This window comes from Strigops habroptila, chromosome 5, assembly GCF_004027225.2.
Source record: "Strigops habroptila isolate Jane chromosome 5, bStrHab1.2.pri, whole genome shotgun sequence".
Lineage (NCBI taxonomy): Eukaryota > Metazoa > Chordata > Aves > Psittaciformes > Psittacidae > Strigops > Strigops habroptila.
The window spans coordinates 34,720,723-34,743,664 of NC_044281.2; the positions used below are offsets into that span (position 1 = coordinate 34,720,723).

Here is a 22,942-nt window from a genome sequence, read left to right on the forward strand (position 1 = left end):
ACTCCAGCAAGCTGTAGAGTAGAAGACAACTGATACATTCTGGTTATCCTTATGAAAAATGTAAATAGTAGGTTACATATTAATGCTTGAAAATCACAAACTTTATTTGCCAAGGAATTATACAATTACTTTAAATGGATGGCTGGAAAAGTGTGCCTCAGTATGTAGGCTTAACTGGCTATTGCACGCGCTGGGATAGACCCGAATTAATCCCAAGACAGCAGACCTTTACTGAAGGATAATGATCAAGCAAATATTTAAGAAACTTTCTAATGAGGTCAGGAGTAAAATGTGATGTATTATTAGACACACAAATGAACTCTTATTAAAATAATAAAAATTGACATATTAAAAGCATGGTATAATAAATCTAATTTGACCTGCAGCTGCGTGTGAAATACCATCATTAGGATTTGTCCTTAATAACGAGCTTTCCATTTACTTAATAAAATTTAAGCGAGACTCTCCTAACTCTGAGCAAAGTTTCTTCCATGTTTGAAGAGCAAGACTGCCCCATGCCATTTCAAATGGCCTATGCAAGTGAGATAAAGCTATGCTGGTGAGCAGAGCAGCCTCGTCCTCTGCGTTCAGTCAGTAAGTCTAGATTCAGGAGAAAGAAAGGCAAAGTTGTCATAGGCCCTCAATTTTCCTACATCCTAAATACAGGGGCTAAGCATCTGGCAGCTCAGTACTTCGACAACTGTGGCTCCGGCTGATACATCCACTCATGAGAAGGTCAGTTAAAACGTGCTCAGTTTATTTTAAAAGCTCTCAACCCTTGCATACAGACATGAGGGACTACAGAGTAACGATCATTCAAAACCAAAGGAAGTAACGCAGCTGCTGCCACCTGAAAAACAAAAAAAAGTGGCTTCCTTGTGCCAGCTATGCCTCTCTAACATTTTTCCTGCTGTTGAGAAAGTCGTAAGTCACATGTTAATCTCACCATAACAGCGCTAGGATCTTTTCTTTCCTAAGGTGCACAGACCATTCTGTCCATAGAGTGATGGCTAACAAAGAATGAGCAGCTAAAATGGAGACAACACTAATGAACATATTATGTTCTTGTAAACCAAGGGTACCCTTGAGCTAGAAGTACATGTTCAGCTCCCAGCTCAAGAAAGATATCGTCAACATCCATGTGGGATTTCAAAATAGACAGTAATTAGAAAATGGAAAATATAACCTAAAGAAAGATGGAAAAGACTGGGACTGTTTGCCTTCAGAGTAAAAAAACATTAACAAAGATATTTGTATTTTGGTGCCACCTTTATAGCCAGTGACAAAAAAAAAGAAGATGATGGACCATTACTGACTCTTTCCATCTTAGCAAAAGAAAACATACAAATTTTAAAGTTTGGAAAGAAAACTCTTGTGGCATATCATCAAACTGCAAGTTCCATGAGGCAACAGTGATGCCAAGATTTAAGTATATTAAAAAAAAAATACGATTTTTTACTTTTAACTGCCACTATGAATTCATGTCCAGACACAGACATGCAGTGAAACTTTGACAGGATAAAAGGCTTCCCATGTCTGCATATAAAAGAGCCTGTAATTACTAAAGGGCTAGGAAGAAACTATTTGTGTGTGAAACACAACTCCACAACTTCCTTCTGCAGGTATTGCTGTATCACCTTCTGACACAGGTGACACTGGACAACACCAAAAAACCCCTCAGGTGAGACAATGTATATTACAAATTATGTTCTTTCAAAACTATTTTGGAAGAAGTTTATAGAAATGTGAAGAAAAGCCTTAACAGCATAAAAGAGGCTTCACTAGTTACTATAATTTTTCTCCCTTTGGGGAAGTACATAAAGAACATTTAGAAAGCTATCTTGAGATAACAATCTTGAAAGATTATTTTTTCCCCATGAAAAGCAATTTATTTTGATGTCTCGCAAACAGATTTTTTCTGTGGATATACAATATATATATGGAAAGATTACAGTTTAACCACTTGCTAATGGTTATACGAAGAGATCATCATATCTTACTTTACTATGATCCCTTAAAGCAAACTGCAGCATAATTTTCATTAAATCACTCAGCTGCATTGGCTTGCCTTGCAATTATCAATCACACTGTTTTTTTCATGGACTCTTAAATCAGTCACATAGTCTAAAATTAAAATGTCTAACAATTCCTTCTACTTTTATTACCGTTCTTTTACGATAATTGGGCCAAAAGAACACTTTACTTGAATGGCACAGTTGGTTTTAAATTAGCAACGCTACACCGAGCTCTAGCCAGTGAGGTGAACAGGAGTTCCTCTTCAGCACAAGGGTGCCTATGAAAGAAAAAAAAATTAATGGATGGTATTAGTAGTGTCAGTGACTCATTTATGAAGTCACCTTACAAAGCACATGGAATTATGTAAATCTGCTTCACACATTTTCTTGTAAGACTATGAGAGAAGTAAAAAAGCACCTAAACCAAAACGTTTAGGCACATTTGTGGAAACAAGGTGCAGCTCATGTAACATTTCTAACTTTACAGATTTACACAGAAATCTGTTGGATACATTGGACAATTCATTGAGCGATCACGCTAGCTGCCAGATGGGGTTTTTTTTCTCCCTTCCTCCAGTTTAGAAAACTGAGACAAATACTGTTTGCTACTGTCAGCACCAGCCTAGAGGGATACATTCAGCAGGCCCAGCAGAAAAGTATCTACCCATAAGTTCTTACTTTACAGCAGCCATCACCCATGGTTTATAAACCAGAGTAAAGCTTAATGCAGTTTTAGATTGAAGAAAATTACACCAAAAGCCTTTTACTCTAGGAACTTTAATTTCACTTGCATATTTTAACAGAAATACATTATGTTAGCAGCAAAAGATTTCTATTCTAACATTTCACAATATGTTAGCGCCCAAATCTGCGTTTTTCTACCAAGGCAATCTACATTAATTGTAAATCAACTCTGACAGTATTTCCAAATATGTGCACACCACTGAAAAATAACTATTAAATATAATTACCATAGAAAAACATAAAATCACAATACTAGTAAAAATGTAAACATTTTAAGCTAATGTCTTTAAAATTGCAAAAGGTACCATCTACCATTCCAAGATCAAGTGAACAGCTGAAGACATTAGGTGTAACATAAAAAGTTACTAAATTAAGTCTTCGTTCAGTCAATATTTCAAAAGCTGTTCCTGTTCCGTGAAATTTATATTCGTTTGGACTAGCAATTGCTTTCAAGTTGTACTTTCTAAAAGAAGAGTTCAGGTTGACTATTGTATCTACGTGACTTCAAGATGGCAATCCTACTACTTTTTAATTCATTCCAGCAGTGAACAAGCAGGTACAGTTTTCAGAGCAGGCCTGACATACTCCTCAAAAAAGTACCTAGTCACACATGTAGTTCAGCAGTAGCAGATGCTACCAATGTCTTCACCATGCTACACTGGGCAGTCTGAGCTGCTCATTCTGAGTGCAGTGACTCTGAACAAACGCTGTTTTTCCATGGACTCCACTGCCAGTCAGCAGCACACCAACTTGCCTGCACACATGTGAACATGAGGCAATGGGATGCAAGGTCTGTGAGAAGCCACAGGCCTCCTGCTGTCTTCCAAGCTTTGTCCCAGCAGGAGGCTGGCTAATATCACCTGCACCTGTGAAAAATATTTCCTGTTTCAGCACTTTTTATACACACTAATCAAGTAACTTCAGGGTTTTGATCACTGGTATTTTGACTCACACAATTAAAGCACCCTCATGACTGAATGCAACTGACGAGATGGCTTAATGGGTACATTCTCCTTCAGTGCCAAGAGGCAGCAGTTTAACAGTTTCCAACATGTCCCATAATGAACAGGCTGCCTTCTACTTCTCTGCTTCTTGACTCCCCTTCACCTCCACTCTGAAGGATGGAAGCTAACAGCTCCCCAGCCCCACGCACTACCAACAGATGGGCTTCAGTGGCTGTCTTGGGCCATGATCTTAAGACAGCACAGCCTGGGAAGCAAATCAGTGCAAAATCTAAAATGTCACTGTACCACACTGCAACATAGCTGCCTTCCTCATATTCATATAGTTCATATATTCCTCACATAGTGCTTGGATACAAGCAATGTATTGGTTTTAATTCCTGTTTTGAATATTCATCATTATAGTCAGGAAAACTTGGGGAAAAAAACCCCAAAAACAACCAAACCCAAACAAACCAAGAGTTCTCATTTCTGAGCAAGCCTATGCAATGATAAGGGACCAGTATCAGTAATAAAGTATTATAATTTGTCACTATATGAAAAAGCCAAAAAAAAAAGACCATTTTCCTCACAGATATATCTTCTAATTACACTCCTGAAATTGTGTTCTTTTTTTATTACTAATATTTATGTTCTCTTGCATAGACAAAAGCTGAGTACAAATATATTTCCTATAACTGACTTTATTGCATAGCTAAGATTTGCTGGTAGCCTGCAGTTTTTATCAGTTAAACCAACTTGCTTAACAGAAGATTCGAAGGCAATAATAAATGGCAACACGGAAGGAAAAAAAACCCCAAAAAAACAACCCAACTGAGTCAGTAACAATAAATACTAAAACCTGAAGTCAACTGATGCTTCATAATAGGGATTATATAGTGTTTTTTTAAAATAACAGAAACTACTTTCAGTAGCAGAAGCCTTTCCAGCTATAGGAGCTTAAATGTGCAATTAGTTAAACAAGTCTCAACATTGCCATGACATTTCACAGGACTGAAAGAACAGCACTGTTGTTCTGAAGCAGGATGATCCAGGTAATTAATGGTCTGGTTTGCTTAGTGGGGATCAGGGTGATATAGTGAACTGGCTCATATGAGTCTAGTCTAAGGATAGATATAAAATGTCAATCAATACAGCTTCCTGGAGAATAGGTCTTGAACAACAGGTTGCATTTTACTCTTTGCTATAGTAAGCTCGGCTTGCAAAGACACCTGCACTGAGGTGTTACCCATAAGAACCCTAAGTCACGTACTGAAAACAAGATGAACGTGACATTTTTTTTTTTAAATATCAGTACCAGATCAAATCAATATAGAATGTTATGCTGAAGACAGAAAACTAATTTCAAGATACAACATTAACAGGGAATCAGCAAGAACTACAGTTGTTTTCCATCTTGTTCAATTTTTTGAAGGTTCTGGGAAAAAAGGGACACAAACTCAATGGCTTGTCTGTTTGCTTTTCCCCAACCCCTACCCATGTCACTGATGTAATAAAAACTTATCACCTCTCTCTACAAACCTTGCCTTGCATTCAATTTTAAAAATCAATGATCTGGAAGAAACTATAAAAATCACTTGCAATAAATTTGCAAAGGACATGCAGACTGCTGGAGTAGTAAAGAATGAGGACAGGTCACTTACACAGAGCAATCTGGATCGCTTCATGAGCAGTATTTTAATGCTGGTAAAATACAGTGTAGATTTCTAAGAAAAAATAAGGTAGGATAATAAGAGGATGATGTACCGCATTCTTGAAAAAGACTCTGAAGAGGACTTTGGCCATAAAAGTCAGTATCCAAGGCAATGCTTCCATAAAAAAAGGATAATACCACTTTTGAGGGAAGAGGGGAAGGAGCTATTAATCAGAGTAAGAGGATCACATTATGTCACTATATAGTCCTGATGGATCACTATTGACATGTGGCATCTAATTCAGATGTCACACTCAAAAATATTTCAATACATGAGAAGTACAGAGAAGATTAATTAGTCTTGTATAACATCCATTGCCATAAGAAAGTTAAGGAATTCAGTGCATCTCATCAGAGAAAAGGTTAAAAGGGACATAATCATGATTTATAACTACACACAAGCAATTAGAAAAGCTGATACTACAGAGATCAATATAAGCAACCAAATGCATAAAAAGACCAAAATAACTTAAGGTGGAGCTACAAATGCAAATAGAAAATCAAGTGAAAAAATGTACCTGGGGTAATTAACTATTGCAACAGGAGGTATGAGTGAATTCTCATCACTTGAAGGCTTTAAATTAATATTAAATGCCTTCCTAAAATATGTATGTTCAGTTCAAAACAAAGCCACTGAATTTAAGAGAAACTGGTTGTTGAAATTCAATGGCCTGTCAAATTTAAAAATAAATCCTCATTACGGTGCCTTCTTGCCTTATATATTTATGAGATTTACTTTAAAATATAACAACTAAATGGAAGGGGATTACCAGGAAAAAGGTATTCGTTCTTTCCAGAGCACAGTAACATTTAAGGCTAGATTTAAAGCTAAGTAAACTGCAGCTGCATTTTGGAAAATATGGCTTTTCTTCCCCTCTTTATTTTTTCCTATTTCTTGTTCAGTCGCACAGTCCACTTAGTCGACTGTGTCTGATTTACATAATCATGTAGTTATTCTTCAGTTTTTCTGTTCCTATTTATAAACCATTCACAAACCATACACTTAAGCAACAGCATGATTTATTGTAAGAATGATTATGGTTATTTTAGAGGGGAAATGGAATGTGATTAAATGAAGAATGAACAAGGACATTCTAGAAACAAAGGGCTCTAATCCTGTGAAAGGATTTGTAAATGAAACCTGCCTCTCAAGCCCCATCCCAAATAGGCAATGAACTGCTGAGGGAATTCAGCAGACACCTTTACAGCTGTGCAGCCAAGAGCTTAGCAGAAGACAAAAATTAGATAAAACAAACCAACCATGCACACAATATCTTCTGGAGAAAGAGTAGAGGTCCCAAAGCCATCTGCACTTTAGAAAAAAAAAAAAAAATAATAATTAATGAACCGTATGTATACAGTTGCTCCTGGATAAGTTCCAGCATCTGACATAAATGCATCAACCAAGCAAAGGGTTGGATATTTAAGTTGTGGATCCAGGAGAACAGAATCTTTTCCTTTTGGAATAGATGTTTTGGAGGTGCCACAGGAACCCTAATAACCCATTCTTTCTACAAAAATGGTAAGTCTAGATGGAAGAATAAGGTGGAAGAATATCAGAGTTCAGTATTTTGACCTGAAGTACTTACTCACTGCTATTTCAGAAAAAAACAAGTGGTGAAAAGACCTTACCATTTACAAGTAACACGGCTGTGTTTACAAACCAGGAACAGCTGAGAGGCTCCACAAAGGAGAAGCTGTGCTACAGAGTCCAATTTGTAAAAAAAAAAAAAAAAAAAAAAAAAAAAAAAAAGGAAAAAATCCCAACCATAAAAATGAAAACCTGAATAGGTGTTAATATGCAGTACAGCTTTTAAGTGTTCACGTTAGTCTGAAATAAGTAGCAGTGAAGGATCACATTCTTGCTCATACACAGATAATCCTGGTCTACTTGGACAGCACATGCACCAGCAAGAATGCAGGCGATCCCACACTAAGTTGACAGAACTGTTTCAGAAATTCATGCAGAGTTACAGAGCTGTTCAGAAGAGTACAGTAACTTTTTGTAGAATATCACATTATAAGGAGTGGTTCCCAAACAGTGAGGGAGAGAGAAAAATATTTTAGGTGATGCCAAGCATGGAGCTCAGGAAAATCAATTTTGTGAGATCTGTACTGAATGTGTGTGAAATTCCCACTTGGACTAGCCTGAGGAGCTGCAGATGGGCTAAGCTAAGGGTCTGCTAGAAGGTAATGGTAACAACCCTGCTGCACGGATACTGAGTTACCCTGAACACTGCAGTTTTTTCAAGGGGAAGGTACTGAACCACTCCTCAGAAGTAGCATCATAATTTCAGGTAGAGATAACTCCCCCAGCTATTAGTGCAATTATTTAGACGTTAGTGATACTGAGTACAGCTGAGATTGCAGCTAGTAGTAATGCCCTGCCTAAAAGAAAGAAAAAAAAAAAAAAAAAAAAATCAAACTCAAAACCAAAACCATCTCAGCCTCAATACTTACAAGCTATATGCTAAAACCTATTTTCACTCAACAGATATAGAAGAAGGCTGAGAAACTTAAAATTCCAGGCACTTTTCTAAACTAATTATGACGTCTATGGCTGCAGCCAGGATCTAGGGTTTAGCATTTCTCTGATGCATTTTTGTCTAGGGGTTGGTACTGGTTTGGTTTCAGACTCAGTCTTGTTAACCAATGAAATGGGATTCCTATGGCCAGCTAAACTGCCCTTTCTACAGGGACCAATTTTGCGAGGAGCAGCAGTGGGTGTCTGCAACTGCTGCAGTTTTGCAGATAACTTTGGATCAAAGGAAGAACTATTAGCAGGCGTGTGGTGAGACTTCTCCCAGCTTTCCTTGCCCACTTGCTCTGTGTTCACCTGTGCTTTTGCACTGTAGGGTGACTTATCCGAGGGTGGAGGTGGAGCTCTCCTTTTCTTTCCTCTGCTGTCATTAGGACTTGTAGTATCTCTTTTTGGGCTCAGATGTATATTTTTCTGAACCACCATCTCATGAGATCCATCGAAGAATGAAGCCCATAGGGAAGATGCAGACTCTTTTTGCTGGCCAAGCAGGAACTCACCATCACTCTCCTCAATTTTTCTTTGTATGATATCAGCTAAGCCCTCATGTTTCACTGGAGAATCAATGCCTGTAATTTTAAGGGACAGCAATTAACTCAGATTAAAATGCTACCAATGATTTTACTGCTACCTATTTCGTCATTACTATTCAGAATACAAAACTGCATTAACTATGTCTTGTGAAGTCCTGACTACTATTGAGAGTATTAATGGATGAAATGGAAAAAATTACATATGCTCTAAGACTGCTCTGAGGTAACACGAGGGAACTGTTCTCATGACAGCTGGCATTCAGGCAACAGTGTAGGGCATTGGTATTTCTTTCCAAGTAAAAGTAGAAAAAATAATGTGCTATTAGAAAACCTGTATGTATTAGATATTAAACATATTTTGTTGTATAGTGCTTTGAAATTTTCATTTCACAGAAGGCCTATGAAAAAGTCTATGACTAAATATTTTTGTTCTTCCAACCTGCAAAAATTGGGATATCTTGACATACATAATTTTTCTTTATGTGCTTTAAGACTGTCTTCCCCCATTTCTTATCCATCATACTGAATTTTCTAGGTATACTGCAGTAATACTAGCCTCAAACAGCAGCAGTATTTTTTCTATTGCAGGCCACATGTTAACAATTTTCGGCACATTTTTAAACACAGGGTTTTACCTATAGAAGCATAGAATCGTTTAGATGGAAAAAGACCTTTAAGATAATCAAGTCCAACCGTTCATCTGCCACTGTCCAATCCACCACTAAACCATACCCATAAGTCCCATAACTACACGGGTTTTGAACATTTCCAGGGACGGTGACTCCACCACTTCCCTGGGCAGCCTGTGCCAATGCTTGACAGCCCTTTCAGTGAAGAAAATTTTCTTAATACTCAATCTAAACCCCCCCTGGCACAACTTGAGGCCATTTCCTCTTATCCTATCACTTCTTACTTGGCAGAAAAGACTGACCCTCACCTTCCTACAGCCTCCTTCCTGGTAGTTGTAGAGAGCAACAAGGTCTCTATTCAGCCTCCTTTCCTCCAGAATAAACAACCCCAGTTACCTTAGCCACTCCTCATAAGATGTGTGCTCCAGACCCTTCACCAGCTTTGTTGCCCTTCTTTGGGCCCACTCCAGCACCTCAATGTCTTTCTTGTAGTGATGGGCCCAAAGCCAAACGCAGTATTCGAGGCACACCCTCGAATGCCAAGTACAGGAGGACTTTGAGTACTATAAATATGTAGGAAAATTTGTATATTAAGAGTTAAACAGAGTATGCGTGCTGCTTCTCACTGATGTGCTTGAGTGTCAGTAGAATTATGCTACCGTGTTACCTTTCTAAAATTTCAATATAGGTGATTTACTGCTTTTCTGCTCTGCATTCATAGCTTTGATACGACTCTCTTGATTGTTCAGTGTTCTAGTGCACAGTAACTCGATGACCCACATGGCATTTTGAGCATCTTCACAGTTCCAATCTTTAGCAGCAAGCAGTCAGGCATTTATAGTTATACAGCGTTTCTCAGCCAATACTGTATCAGATCCATTAAAACAAAGTGACCTACTTTTTCTAGTCTGTAAATATTATTTCTGTAATGAAACTATTAAAATAATCCTGCTGCATACCATTTTGCTGTGTAAAAATACAAGTCTCAAATACATGCTAGCTAGATTTTCCAAGCGTATTTTCCAACATCATTATGAAAGACCAAAAAATTTGGTAAGTTCTGTTAAGTAAGCCTTTAAATAGCTTTAAGAACAGCAGGTTAATTTCATGCAACTAGTTAAAGACATTATTAGTTTGTAGACTGGACTATTTTACCTTTATGTTTCTTGAGCTTTATATTACTGTTACGATGAATGTTTACTTCTAGTGACACCTTTTTTTAAATATGTTCAGGGCTCCCTAGTTATAATTCAGATTACAGATTTTTCTGGCTCAAGGTATAAGAATGTATTCATTATTTGTGCTATTAGAAATTCAGATTTATTATGTACTCCTTGGTATGCAATTTTGTTGCTCTCTCATTGTCTGAACTGTCCTTGAAAAACTCAGTGTTTCAACATCAACACCAGAAGCCATCTGAATACAGACAACGTTGTTTCTGTTACCCTGCAACTTGAAAAGACAAATCCCACTTACTCATATCATGGTAGACGGAGGTCGCTGCTTTTGTCAAGAACAAAGGTGGTTTCCGTGGTGACATAATCTCAATTTTCATAAGTTCTTCACAACAATGTTTCCACTGGCCTGAGAAGGAAAAAAAGAACAATGACTGGAACTTAAACACTTCAGCTTGAAAAAAGTTGATGTTATTAGGTTGTGTTAGGAAACTGTCTCCAATGCAATGCTAATCAGTAGGCATTTACTTTTGTTTAGCAGAAACGCTCAGGATGCATTTTTATTTTCAATTCTGTACTCACTCTCTTAGCACAAAAGTCTACCTCTAATTTAAGCATTCTAGCAGTACTGTTATACTGTGGAGGTTAAATATCATAATTTGCTTTCAAATCCCCACACACGGTATAAATCACTGATAAAAAAAGGCTACATGAAGTTATAGGGGACATCTCCAATATACTGCAAGCCGGATGTTATACAACTATGTTACAATGTTCTAGCAAAGGAACGTTCTGTCTTTAATAGAGGATAACTTGCCTTTTATCCGTTAGTAGACAAGGAAACCTCTTTTTCTATTAATAGATTTTGACCTTAAGGAAAACAAGACACGGTAAAATAACTTTGTTCATACCAATCATTCCAAGTTTTCTGAGCACATTAATTTTAAGGGAATTTTAGAAGCAGGGAAGAAAAAAGGCATTTAAATGCCAAGTGACCCATTTTTTTCTGAACCTAAGGAAAATGTCTCAAAAAATCCATGGGTATTCTATCTATAATGAATAAGAAGTAGTTCTTTTACCCCACTCTATAGCTAATTTAAAGATGATGCCCTAGTTTTTGCTTGGTGTGTTTCTTTAATTGATAGAGCCTTTTCTCATCGTAAATCAGAGCTAAAAAGGACTAGAAATACAACTACAATACCAAGTTTTCACAAGCTCAATTCACTGATTTTATTGGTGTGGCCTCTGACTAATGAGTAATATTTCATTCATTGATCTGGTTCTGTTTTTTTGACCTGATAAAAATGACTATCAGGAACCAACTATACCTGTCAATGTCAGCACAATAACTGAAACTTGTTCTCTACTCTCAATAAACCTGCGAGTCAAACTACTAAAGCAGAGGAAAAGGAGAGGAATTAATCTATATAGTCGTTATAATAAATATTTGGTGTTAAACAAGCAACACAGTACACTACTTCTGTACCATTTCACTGTTTTACACCAATAAATGAGTTTCTTCTCTCATGAAAGAAGAGTGTTTCTCCAGAGGCTAGCCAAACAATCAGGGTATCAACTTTTCATCTCATTCATATCACTTATTACAAAGCCTCAGGTACAGATTTTAGCAGGTTCAAGAAGTATGTATTTGCATGACTGGACTGGTGTGTGGCTGGGTGAGTATATTCGTGTGTGACAAGGGGTACCAAAACCTTAGAATTACTAACAGAATCAAGTAATCCCTATTACAAAAATTGTGATTTAATTCAGCTATTAAATTTGCTGAGCAAGGAATTCCCCAATAGATGTGCATCCTTGCAAGGGCTGGCTGAATCTGCATCCTAGTCAAAGTCCAAAATGAATCCAGCATGTTCACCACTTCTCACTAAGGCTTCCATGCCCAAAGGTTTCATACTTGCAGAGTCTCACAAACCAACACAACACTGGTAGGATGCCCAGGCAGAGGAGGACTCTTCCTGCTACAGTGGAGGAAGAGATGGAGAGAATTTAGCAGTCCTTAAAACAAATTAACTAGAATACTGCTAAAAGACACCAAGTTCATTTGAGATTGATGGGCATATTCTGCCCGATTTCCTACAAAAACCCAGACCAAACACGTGGACTTTGGTTAGTCAAATATTTGCCTTCTAACACCTTAGACCACCACTCAATATTATCCCAGAGAACATTTTTCTTCTCATCACTGCAAACAAAGGCTTATGAGGCAGTTCCAATTCAAATTGTTCAAAGATCCCTTTGATGTTAGGTAACAGCCCACTTGGAGGGCACACTGCCAGCACTGCCTGCTTACTTACTTAGGTCATAGAAGTGCTGCCAGAAAGCCTCCATCCACTTATGAAGTTCATCCCTACTGTCAGGAGCAAAAAGTTGTGTCACAGCCTCTCCAGACACAGGGTTGATAACAGAGAAGTTATTAGTCCTTCTGTTGGAGTCCTTATCCACAGCTCGAATTCTGGTTTCCTAGGAACAACAAACTGTGATTAATGAGTTATTGCTTCAGCTCCACACTGGTATCACCTTATGGCCAATGACACTGTAAGGGATGCATAATTTGTCTTTTCATCTAATCCGTATTAATTTCCAAAATGACGAACAAAACAAACCACCCCCCAAAACTAATGTCAGGAACCACTTATGAAAATATTTTCCCATAAAACTATTAAAATGGCATAAAATATGAAAAATAAGGGAATGAAGCACAATTATTGCTGTTTAGTTTAGAATGTACATTTTATGTTTCCCCTCCCCCTGCCTTCGCCAGCTCATCTCAAACTGCTCATTCTTCTCCACAGTAGTGCAGTGAATCTAAAATAAAAGCAAGTAGCTGCTTTTCTCCAAACTCTTCAGCTAGACAGCCACTATTTAGGTCTCCTACTGTACTTCTGTGGGCCGCTGATTATGCGGTGTATTCTAAACTCTTATTATTTTCTGTTCATCTTGGTGAATCAGGACATTCAGGGCTCATACTATAATGACAGGGAAGTTAAAAATAAACTTATCTAGTCCACATTTAAAGAAGCATTTGTAGCAGTTACCCATGCAGTTCTGACAGAAGAAAATTCCAGCATGAACAACATTTTGCTATAATATAGAAAAATCCCATTTGTCATTTCAAAATAGACATTTTTGGTATGCCTTAATTAGGGAGAGCTACAGAGAAACAATAAAAAAAAAAGTATATATGTGAGGAGTATATCACAGGTCTATCAAATTTCTTCAGCTAATGTTAGAAAGACTTTCAGATTACACAGCAGCACTGTTACAGCCAAGGTTTCCCCTTCTGTTTGGGGATGTAGTTCGATTGATTTTTATCATCTAGACTAGATCCAGTGTTTTTTTCATAATACCTAGTTTCTTTGTTATGACATTGCTACAATATATAAGAGCATCCTTAAGTGGGGAAAAGAAAAAAAGAATTCATATGTAAAATACTGAAACATTTTGGTAAAAGTCTGATAAAACACAACTGAAAAAATTACCAGAACACAACCGGCCAACACTGTTGCTCATCACAATCTGATGGACAAATTAAAATAATTAATGTTACTTTATTTACAAAAGTAAATGCAGAAACCCTGGGAATATCTTTACATATACAATTCAACCTGACTGAACAAGCAATGGCCTATTACAACATGGCCCTTAAAAGGATTTTTGGCATACCCAGGAGAGCAGCATAATCCCAAATCCTGTTGGGATGATGAGTTTCGGCACCAAGGAGCCAACTAGCACCCTACATCTGGCCAGCCCTGGAGCTTGGCAGGACATGAGGCTGCCTAACACATGTTAAGGCCACACAGCACCCTCTTGACACACAAGGGTGTCCCCTGGCATGGGGAATGCCCCAAGTTTTGAAGGACATCTCCTGTCTGGAAGGACAGCGAATCTGACCACAAAGGTAGCTTCGGGCATTCCTCAAAATACAGTGGGGGCAGATCAACCATGTTCCTTTTTACACAATTCAACCGAATGTCAAACATCTGCTAAAGACGTTAAACATACACCTACAGAAATTAAGTTTACACATGGGATCCCATGGGGATAAGCCTAGTTCTGAAAAACCAAAAAATTATTCTACAGAACAATCCTCAGATTTTAAATGCATTACTGAAGTAACCATTTGAAATACCAACAGCTGCTTGTAGCATATCTGATGGATATGCTCATTTAAATTCTTCTGTCTAAAAATAGGAGATGAAGTAATTCATCCATAAGTGCTCTATATCCCATTAACTCAGGTAACCATAGATACCAGCAAAAAACTAAATCAAATAGATTAACATTTGACAGGTAAGAACTTCAAGCATACCATACACACAAGTTTATTTAATGATGTTTGCTGCAGGTTTTATCCCACAACTACGGTATTATTCAAAGGAGATAAATCCTCAAGCAACGATCTATATCTGATGCTTGAATATTTAAGGAGCGATACTAGATGCCATTACAGTAATGGGCTGATGAATTTACCAAGCTTGGATGAACTACACTACATGCCCAGTTCCACTTAACCACAAAACGAAAAAAACACCACACCCAAAACAAAACAAAACCAGAGAGAGAGAGAGAGAGAGGACACTTTTGTATTGCTGAGATGCAACACTTTCCTGCTAAGCCAATCCCGACACACTGAGAAGCAATGGTTATAAAGGTCATTTTAAGACATCAAAACAAACTACAGTTCTTGAGAAAAATACTAAATAACCTAAGATCCAGATCTGTGTATTTATTGTAAGATTAAACAAATCAAATCACATATAACAAGCTTCCTTCATGTTTTTAGTACCAAAAAATAAGTCAAGAAATAACAACACAACAGCGGAAACAAAATATAATCTGTTCATGTGTTGGTTTCTGCTGTAATGTTAATAATTTCCATGGGTTCTCTTTTAGGCAAGCAGGGAAATTCAGTTAGATTTAAAATTATTGGCTTTCAAACACATTAATGCACAAGAGTGGATTCACCCTATCAGCTATGAATATTTCCTCCTTTTACCTTCATTGTTTTGTGAACTTGTATTAACAGAACATCTTTGTGGCCACTGGATGGTAAGTATTATGTGTAAGTATAATAAGGAAAAGCAATATTAGGATTTCTATGTTATTTGAGCTATCTTGGGTACAACGCAGCAGCTAAAACCAGGAAGAGCTGGCATTATATGACCAACCAGCATTCTGTGGAGCACCTGGGAGCCATAACACATAGTTTCCAAACCACTCAGTTTGAGCATGTGTGTTATAAGGTCCACCGTGCGGGATGTGGTTATTATATCTGCTTCCCCTGTCCACATTCACAACCTTTTTCAAGCAACTGCAAGACTAAATTGAGCAATATGATGCGAGATACCAGACATTTGGAGGCACTTAACCAGGCTGTGCTTTTCCAAATTATTTTCACATGTATGAAGGCTTGTTCAAGCCAACCAGTGGGACAAAGTCTTTACTACAGAGAACATTGATATTCTCAGGGCTGCTCTCGTTTCACCATTGCTGGAGATCCCTGATGCACACAGGGAATATTGTTCACATTGCTGGTTCCCTAAATGTTCACATGGTCAAGAACTCAAATCAATATACTTCCACTCCAGTCCAAGATTGAACTCCCTGGTTGTCTAGAAGTTACACTGCTGCAGCCATCGCTACCCTTTCCAACAAACTTCTCTACCTGACCTAGCCCAGAACAGATGTTCCAACAAGAACTGTCGTTCCAGGTAACAGTTTGCTGGAATCATAGAATGGTTCGGGTTGGAAGGGACCTTAAAGACCATCTAGTTCTAACCCCCTACCATGGGCAGAGATGCCTTCCATTAGACCAGGTTGCTCCAAGCCCCATCCAGCCTGGCCTTGAACACTGCCAGGGATGGGGCAGTCACAGCTTCTCTGGGCAACCTGTGCCAGGGCCTCACCACCCTCACAGTAAAGAATTACTTCCTAATATCTAATCTCAATCTACTCTCTTTCGTCTTAAAGCCACTCCCCCTTGTCCAATCACTACATGTCCTTGTAAAAAGTCTCTCTCCAGATTCCTTGCAGGCCCCCTTAAGGTATTGAAAGGCTGCACTAAGGTATCCCCCAAGCCTTATATTCTCCAGGCTGAAATACCATCTTGATTTTGCCCTTTCACTCCTGCTACACTTGTTTATCAATCAGTCTATGAACCCTGAGCCCATGGCTGCAAACATTTGCTGTTTCTCATCCTGTCGACCTCAACAATTAGCATGAACACAGATAGCTCTGGGCCTGCTGCACTGCATGGCACCACAGCAAAGACTGCACTGACAAAATATGGCAGGAAGGAAATCACAAGCCTATGATAATTTGAAACGACATCCCAGAATTCCTCAAGCTTCAGGCATACATAGCACAAAAAAAAATTTTTATAATCTATGACCAGGATACAATAGAATATGTATTCCAAATACTGAGCCACTAACGTGAAATGCTGGCACTCACACCTATTTGCTAAGCTATCAGGTATAGGCAAGGCCTTTATTCTTCATTTCAAACTAAAGAAAACTTGAAAAAATATCAGGAACTGGCCCACAAGGAATATTTCTTGTTCAGATTGGATTCCAGCAAATTTTCTTTGCTACAGAAAAATATAATTTCTCTTTTCCTACTTAGTTGTGCAATATAATATGTTATAATCACATTTAGCTGGAACAATAATAGTAACACTTGAATAATAGGAACTGCAGAACCATTCTTGCTCAACAGCAGTAGCAGTGAAGTCATCTGAAGTTGAAGTAATGACTTTGCTGGTCTTAATGGCTTCTTCGAGTCTCAATTCAAAAGGAATGGGAAATAAGGCTATCAGTGTGAATATTTTCCCAAGAGTTTCTCATAAATCCAGATGATTTCATTACTTTTCAGAAAGTATCTTCCAATTACATGTAAAGGATCAGCTCCACATTACAAATGAAAATGCCACATATGCAAACGGAAGAGATTTTAGGTAGAATGTCTAGAGTTGATGTTCAAGCTCAACTTTAATTTTGAAATTGCTGTTTCTATAACACCACATCACAGACAAGCCCATATTACTAGTCTGCCTTCATTTAATCTGTAAGAGAAATTTCATAACAAAGGAGTCAAAAAATATCAGCAGGCGTTAAGTTATTTTCAAGAGAAACTGTTTAAGTAGTAAAGTATCCAAATACATTTAAATTGATTTTTTTCCCCCGGTTTTAATTTAAATTGAAGAAGGATTTGCAGTCATATTCTCCAGCAGTCTAACATTTCTGTAAAATGATATGATACATTATTTTTGTACCTTCTACATGTTAGCTTTAAGGATACTCTGCAAACATATGGACAGTTTCTAGGCAAAGGCTTATTAAGCTGGATTTTAAGTTCCGAGCATATTGGTAACTTGGAGGGAGCAAACTACCTCAGTAGAATATGGATGCTTTAAAAGGAAAAGCAAAACTAGGATATTGACCAAAACAGAAACAATACAAAGATAGATACGAGGCAGCCTGATAGATACTTTTTAAAAATAATTACTGTCACATTTTAGAATATGGATTTAATAAATCTATAATTTATTAAAGTTTACCATTTCTCAACTCATATTGTGAGCAGCTGGAAAACAGAATTATGGCAAAGGCTGAGTAGTGCAATTAAAAGTGACTGAAGATGTATGCAAGTAAACCTGCTTAAATAGTATCACTATAGTGACAGACATTTATTTAATGTAAATGCATAAACAATTGGAAGAAAAAAATACTTTATTAATAGATACAGCACTAGCAGAATGGTGGTTTTATTTAAGGAATCAATTTGAACCTTAGCGCATTAAAAAAGAAGTCCTAACACAAACAGGTTACATTGTTATACCTAGTTTAAATGTTAGGTGTATATACAAGTCTTTGTCTAGGTAAGAATACAGTCATATTTTCCAGAAACTTTAAAGCCACCAAAAGCTGATATTGCTGTTGCACAAAGCAGTTCTTTATTATCTACATTCCTATGCATTCCCAACTGTAGCCTAGCCCCTTTCTTGTACCACAGAAACATTTGTGTAGGCATGTAGTGAACTGGCTAAGAGAATTTATCAAAATGAACCACAGTTGAAGTCAACCCTCCTCCTGCACCCAAAATGAGTGAATTTTAACCCACACCAGTTCCCTTGTCCAATTTGTCAGCCAGCTGCTCTAATGCCTGCCCTGGGTATAAAGCAGCGCAGTAGCGTTAACAAGTGACTGGACAAGAGGAATGTTTCTTTCAGAATTAGTGTTGGCATCAAGCATCCACAGTAGCACAGCAGCAGAATCCAGATCGACCTGTGCTTAACACAGTTTCCAAATGTGTCTGCCTACTTATGTAAGATGAATCCAGCTATGTCAATTGCAAATAACATTAAATCCCTCAGCTCATACTTATGTGATATTAACTCTTGATAACTGCACCAAAACCAGTTTTTGAAAGCATCTGTTCACTCTAATGCTTACCACTCTAAAAGGTCCTTCCAATAACATTCCTACCTTGAACACTTAAACATTACTTCTAATTAAATACTTAATGCTTCTTTAGCCAAATAGTAAGTAACATTTTAACTTTGCATTTTAAACTTAGCCTTTCTAACCAGGGCATGAAAAGGAGCAATAACGTCACCCTAGGGAGCAGAACTTCCAAAGTTATTGTGCCTTATAAAAAACACTATTAAGAAAAGCAGCTTATTTTAAGGCACTGAAATATTTTGAACAATTTTCCAGCTCTCCTTCTAATTAAGACTGTGGCCAAATAACACAAAAAAAGCTTTTGTTAAAATTCCAACTTGCTGAGGACAAAATTCTACCAGAGCTTTGGTAGGGGACTGTAAGCAATACATTTCCAAGGGATGTCTTATGGACTGTCATATAAGAAGTTGCCACTTTTCCTAAAGAAAAACATTCTCTTTTTTACCTTTATGTTAACCAGTCTAATGAAATAAAAGGAACTGAAGTGCTCAGATAAGAAATGTAATATAATCGCTAAAAAGTTCAGTGACTGCAAATTTCACTGAAGCATACCCCAACCCACTGAAGCATACCCCACCCCCACCCCCAATGCTACCTATAAAGCATTCTGCATACTAGCAGCTTAGAGCCCAAATGACAGTATGCCTTAAAATAAACACCACCCCACCCCAATAAACACCAACCAACCTCCCCCAAAATAAACAACACCCAAACAAAATAAAAACCCCCATACAAAAAATTTTACCTTGTTGATGGGAACTGTCAATGCTGGCTCCAGTTTAGCCTCAATTTCTTCTGGAGAGTTATAACAAAAGAGTTTGCCACCTCTTAGCACGCAATACAGCCTCCTCCAGCTAGTTAGACTTCCTATCATTTGCTAAGAGGAAGAAATAGTCAGAAATTGCCAAACATAAACTACAAATTAAAAACATATTATAAGGTTCAGATCAACCCTGTGTGAATAAAACTTAGCCACACCTAATTCTTTCCTAAAACAAAAACTTTCTGTTGCAGAACATTTCAGAGTCACTGATTTTTGAAATATTAGCAATGCTTTAAATGTCTTTTGGTGTTTTACAGTTTTTGCAGAATTATTGCCATGTGACACTAACAATACCGAATTTGCTGGTTCACATGGAATGAGATCTAGAACTGGTGTCTACTTTAAGACAGAAACCACCTTTTATTAGCTATAGCAATTACGCAGTAAGAGAAATAAAAGGAGTATCCCACTTTGGAAATACACAGTACATTCAACAAATGTCAAAGACATTTGTCTAGAATTTCCACTTTCTCAAATGAATTTTATGAACAGCTTTCACAAATGTATTATAGTTTCACAACAACCTTAAAGCCTGTGATTCAGCACTCCTAACAAATTACCCAGCCCCTCTGGCCCTCCACTATCACCTTCTCGTTTGCCTAGTTGTGCAATGAACCAAAATAGAGAAGTAAACTGAGTTCACATAAATAATTTTTGAAGGGATGAGTTTAAATATGGCTCAGTTCACCAGTCAGATTATCCCATGCTGTGATATGAACTCTTGTGCTAGCACAATGAGGGGTATATACAAGGATGAGAGCCATAGGTTTCTTAGGACTGTTGCCATCAACTACCAGCCTAAACCAATTCTGAAACAACTACTATACTTGATCTTTATGTAACAGCCTAAATAATTTTACTGATAAGCATGCCAAGGAAACCTCTATTTCTTCACACTTAGCCACTGAAGATACTGTTTGTGAACAGTGCTTTGAGATAGAGTTTTCCCCTTGATCTAGATAGAACACATGAAAAATAACAGTTCTCAAGAAACCACTTCAGATAAAAGCAAACATTTTAACAATTGACTCTTAGTAACAGCTATTAACAGAAGAGGATGTAAACACAAAGTCTTCTTACCTGTTGATTAAGAAAACCTGCCATCATATCCCTAGCCATGCAGGAAGGCTGAGCCACTAAACGGCAACACATGTTTCCGTACAGGGGCAGCCAAAAAGAGGATTCCTCTAGAGGAAAAGACCAGGCAAAAGAAATACAACACTTAGTTCCAAACATTTGTCTTGAGTATATAATTTGACTTTCTCTATCCATTTTTACATTAAGGTCATGAATGTAAAAAAGCATTTTTTATATTTAAAGAAAGAGTTTTCATCCTGTAACTGAAAACTAAAAATCAGGTTTAGTCTAATTCAATTTTTTTTTTATTAAAAAAACCAGTCATGTAAAAATGAGATATTATTCTACAAGAACAAGTTGTTCTTACATAAAATATAGCTCTAAATCTCATTTCACAGCTAGAAACATTTCGAAAGATAAGCACAATGGCCACCTCATCTAATTAGGATCCCTGAGCCCATCCCATCACAGTGCACAGCTACATTTAAACATGAGCACTTTGCTGCAGATTGTTTAATTAAGGCTTAGAATTTGTATCTACTTCTGTCTTAAGCACCAGAAGAGCATTTAGGATTCCAAGGACTTTCTAATGAATTACAACATCCCTCCTCACTCAGCTCTGCCATGCAGTAGGCTCTCTCTTCTGTAATTAGAAGTAGGTAATACAATGTTCCATTGATACTGCTGTCTTTGGCCGTGCTTTAGAAATGCTTGTAATGAACCAAAATTTCCAGGTATGTCATTTCTCACCAGACTAAGTTATGTAAATTAATGACAGAAAAAGGAATTTGAAGAAGGAATATAAAGTACTAATAAAGGGTTACAAAGATACTTGGAATTATTCCTCTAACCCTTCAAGAAACAAATGCCCTATAAATCTTCAAATCTGTACTTATTTAGAATTAGTGCAGTGTAAAGAATGAAATTCTCTTTGAGGTCAAGTTTACCCAAGTAAAAGATTAAGTTCCCAGAAGTTACAGTGAAATACAGTGAAAGTCCCATGTCTGAAGTTAACAGTTAGAGGGTGGCTTATGGGAGGGGCCATCCTTTCAGAAAATGGACGAAGTATCAAAAACTGTACTCTTGCTACTTAAATCATTAACTTCAGTTGCAGCATAAACATAGTCCCTGTGTTAGCACCTAGCTTGACTGCTGCCAACTTGTGCTGTTCCAGAGGTTAAGTACAGTGATCAGCACAAAATGAAAGCACGCATGCTTACATCCTGTGCTAAATTTGGGCCTGAAACAACTTAGCTGAACTGAAGCTATTCTTCTACTTTCTTCCTGACTACAGAGGAAAAAAGCTTTTTTTCATTCTGATACCCTTCCTTGGTTGTGAGGAAGGGGAAATAATTTGTATATAGCTACAACTCACATAAGACCAAGATGCAAATGACAGAAGAAACTCTCACAAGAATTAAATTTTCAGCTGGACATGAAATTTTATTCAACTTATAGTTTATTCAGCTGTGTACAAATGCCTGTTTTAGAGCTGTTAAATATTTTATTAAAGTTATTCTATATTAAGTATCAAGAAAAATAATCCCTTTAAGCCTTTAGTTTACAAGAGAGAGAAATGCAAAATGTTACTGTTTTTTTATTTCTTTAAATTGGTACCACATGTACTTACCATTTCCTGTAATGGTAAGGTTGTGGGTCCTAAAATTGTCCTCAGCACTCTCCAGCCCCAAAGTGGTATATGCTAGCATACTGTATTTTGCTCCACTAAATGTTAAAGAAAAGGCACATTTAAGACATTTCTGCTTCACGTTGCTTGGGCAGTAATTAAAGGGAGTCTAGACATTCCTGAGGTAACACATTTGGGTACTAGGGAATGCCAAAGGTGCAAGGCAGCACCTGTCACTGACCATAGAGTGCCAACCCCCCAAAACCTCTTCCCACAGAACTCCCATATCGCTGGTTTTCCTCGTAAACCAACACTGCCTCACAGTCTGTTCACTGCTTCCTATAAGCTTATCTCCTGCCTCCACTCAGTGCATACCTCTAGTTACCTCCCACTCCACAACTTCTAGCCCAATGCTACAAGGCTCCACCAGGTGGCTCTTTCCATAGCCTTCTCTTGGACCTGTCTGCCAGGAGACTTTGGACCTGGGCTGCCAAACCCGGGTGTAAAGGCTGTGCTATCCAACCTCTCTGCACCCCGAGGATGCTAAACGCATTTCTCTCCTCTAGTCAGACACCAAAAAACTTTTAATAACTTTACAGCTTTTATTCTTAGGCCTAAAGCAACTAGATTTGGTAATAGGTT

The 22,942-nt window shown here is 37.6% G+C and overlaps 1 protein-coding gene across 12 annotated transcripts in view; it reads right to left on the minus strand.

Moving 5' to 3' along the window:
• Window positions 1-79: 79 nt before the first annotated feature.
• Window positions 80-22,942, minus strand: part of RTKN2 (rhotekin 2) — a 57,578-nt gene continuing 34,715 nt past the window's right edge. For 5 of the 12 annotated variants that reach the window (XM_030488720.1, XM_030488730.1, XM_030488718.1 and 2 more), the window contains 6 exons: window positions 22,304-22,398; window positions 20,677-20,783; window positions 19,519-19,650; window positions 12,606-12,771; window positions 10,592-10,699; window positions 737-8,522 (listed from right to left, as the gene is read on the minus strand). In XM_030488720.1, the coding sequence (XP_030344580.1) occupies window positions 7,969-8,522; window positions 10,592-10,699; window positions 12,606-12,771; window positions 19,519-19,650; window positions 20,677-20,783; window positions 22,304-22,398 (1,162 nt within the window). In that variant the 3' untranslated portion in view covers window positions 737-7,968. Of the gene's footprint in view, window positions 8,523-10,591; window positions 10,700-12,605; window positions 12,772-19,518; window positions 19,651-20,676; window positions 20,784-22,303; window positions 22,399-22,942 lie in introns of all 12 variants that reach the window. The other 7 variants (XM_030488725.1, XM_030488726.1, XM_030488721.1 and 4 more) reach the window with 7 other exon arrangements.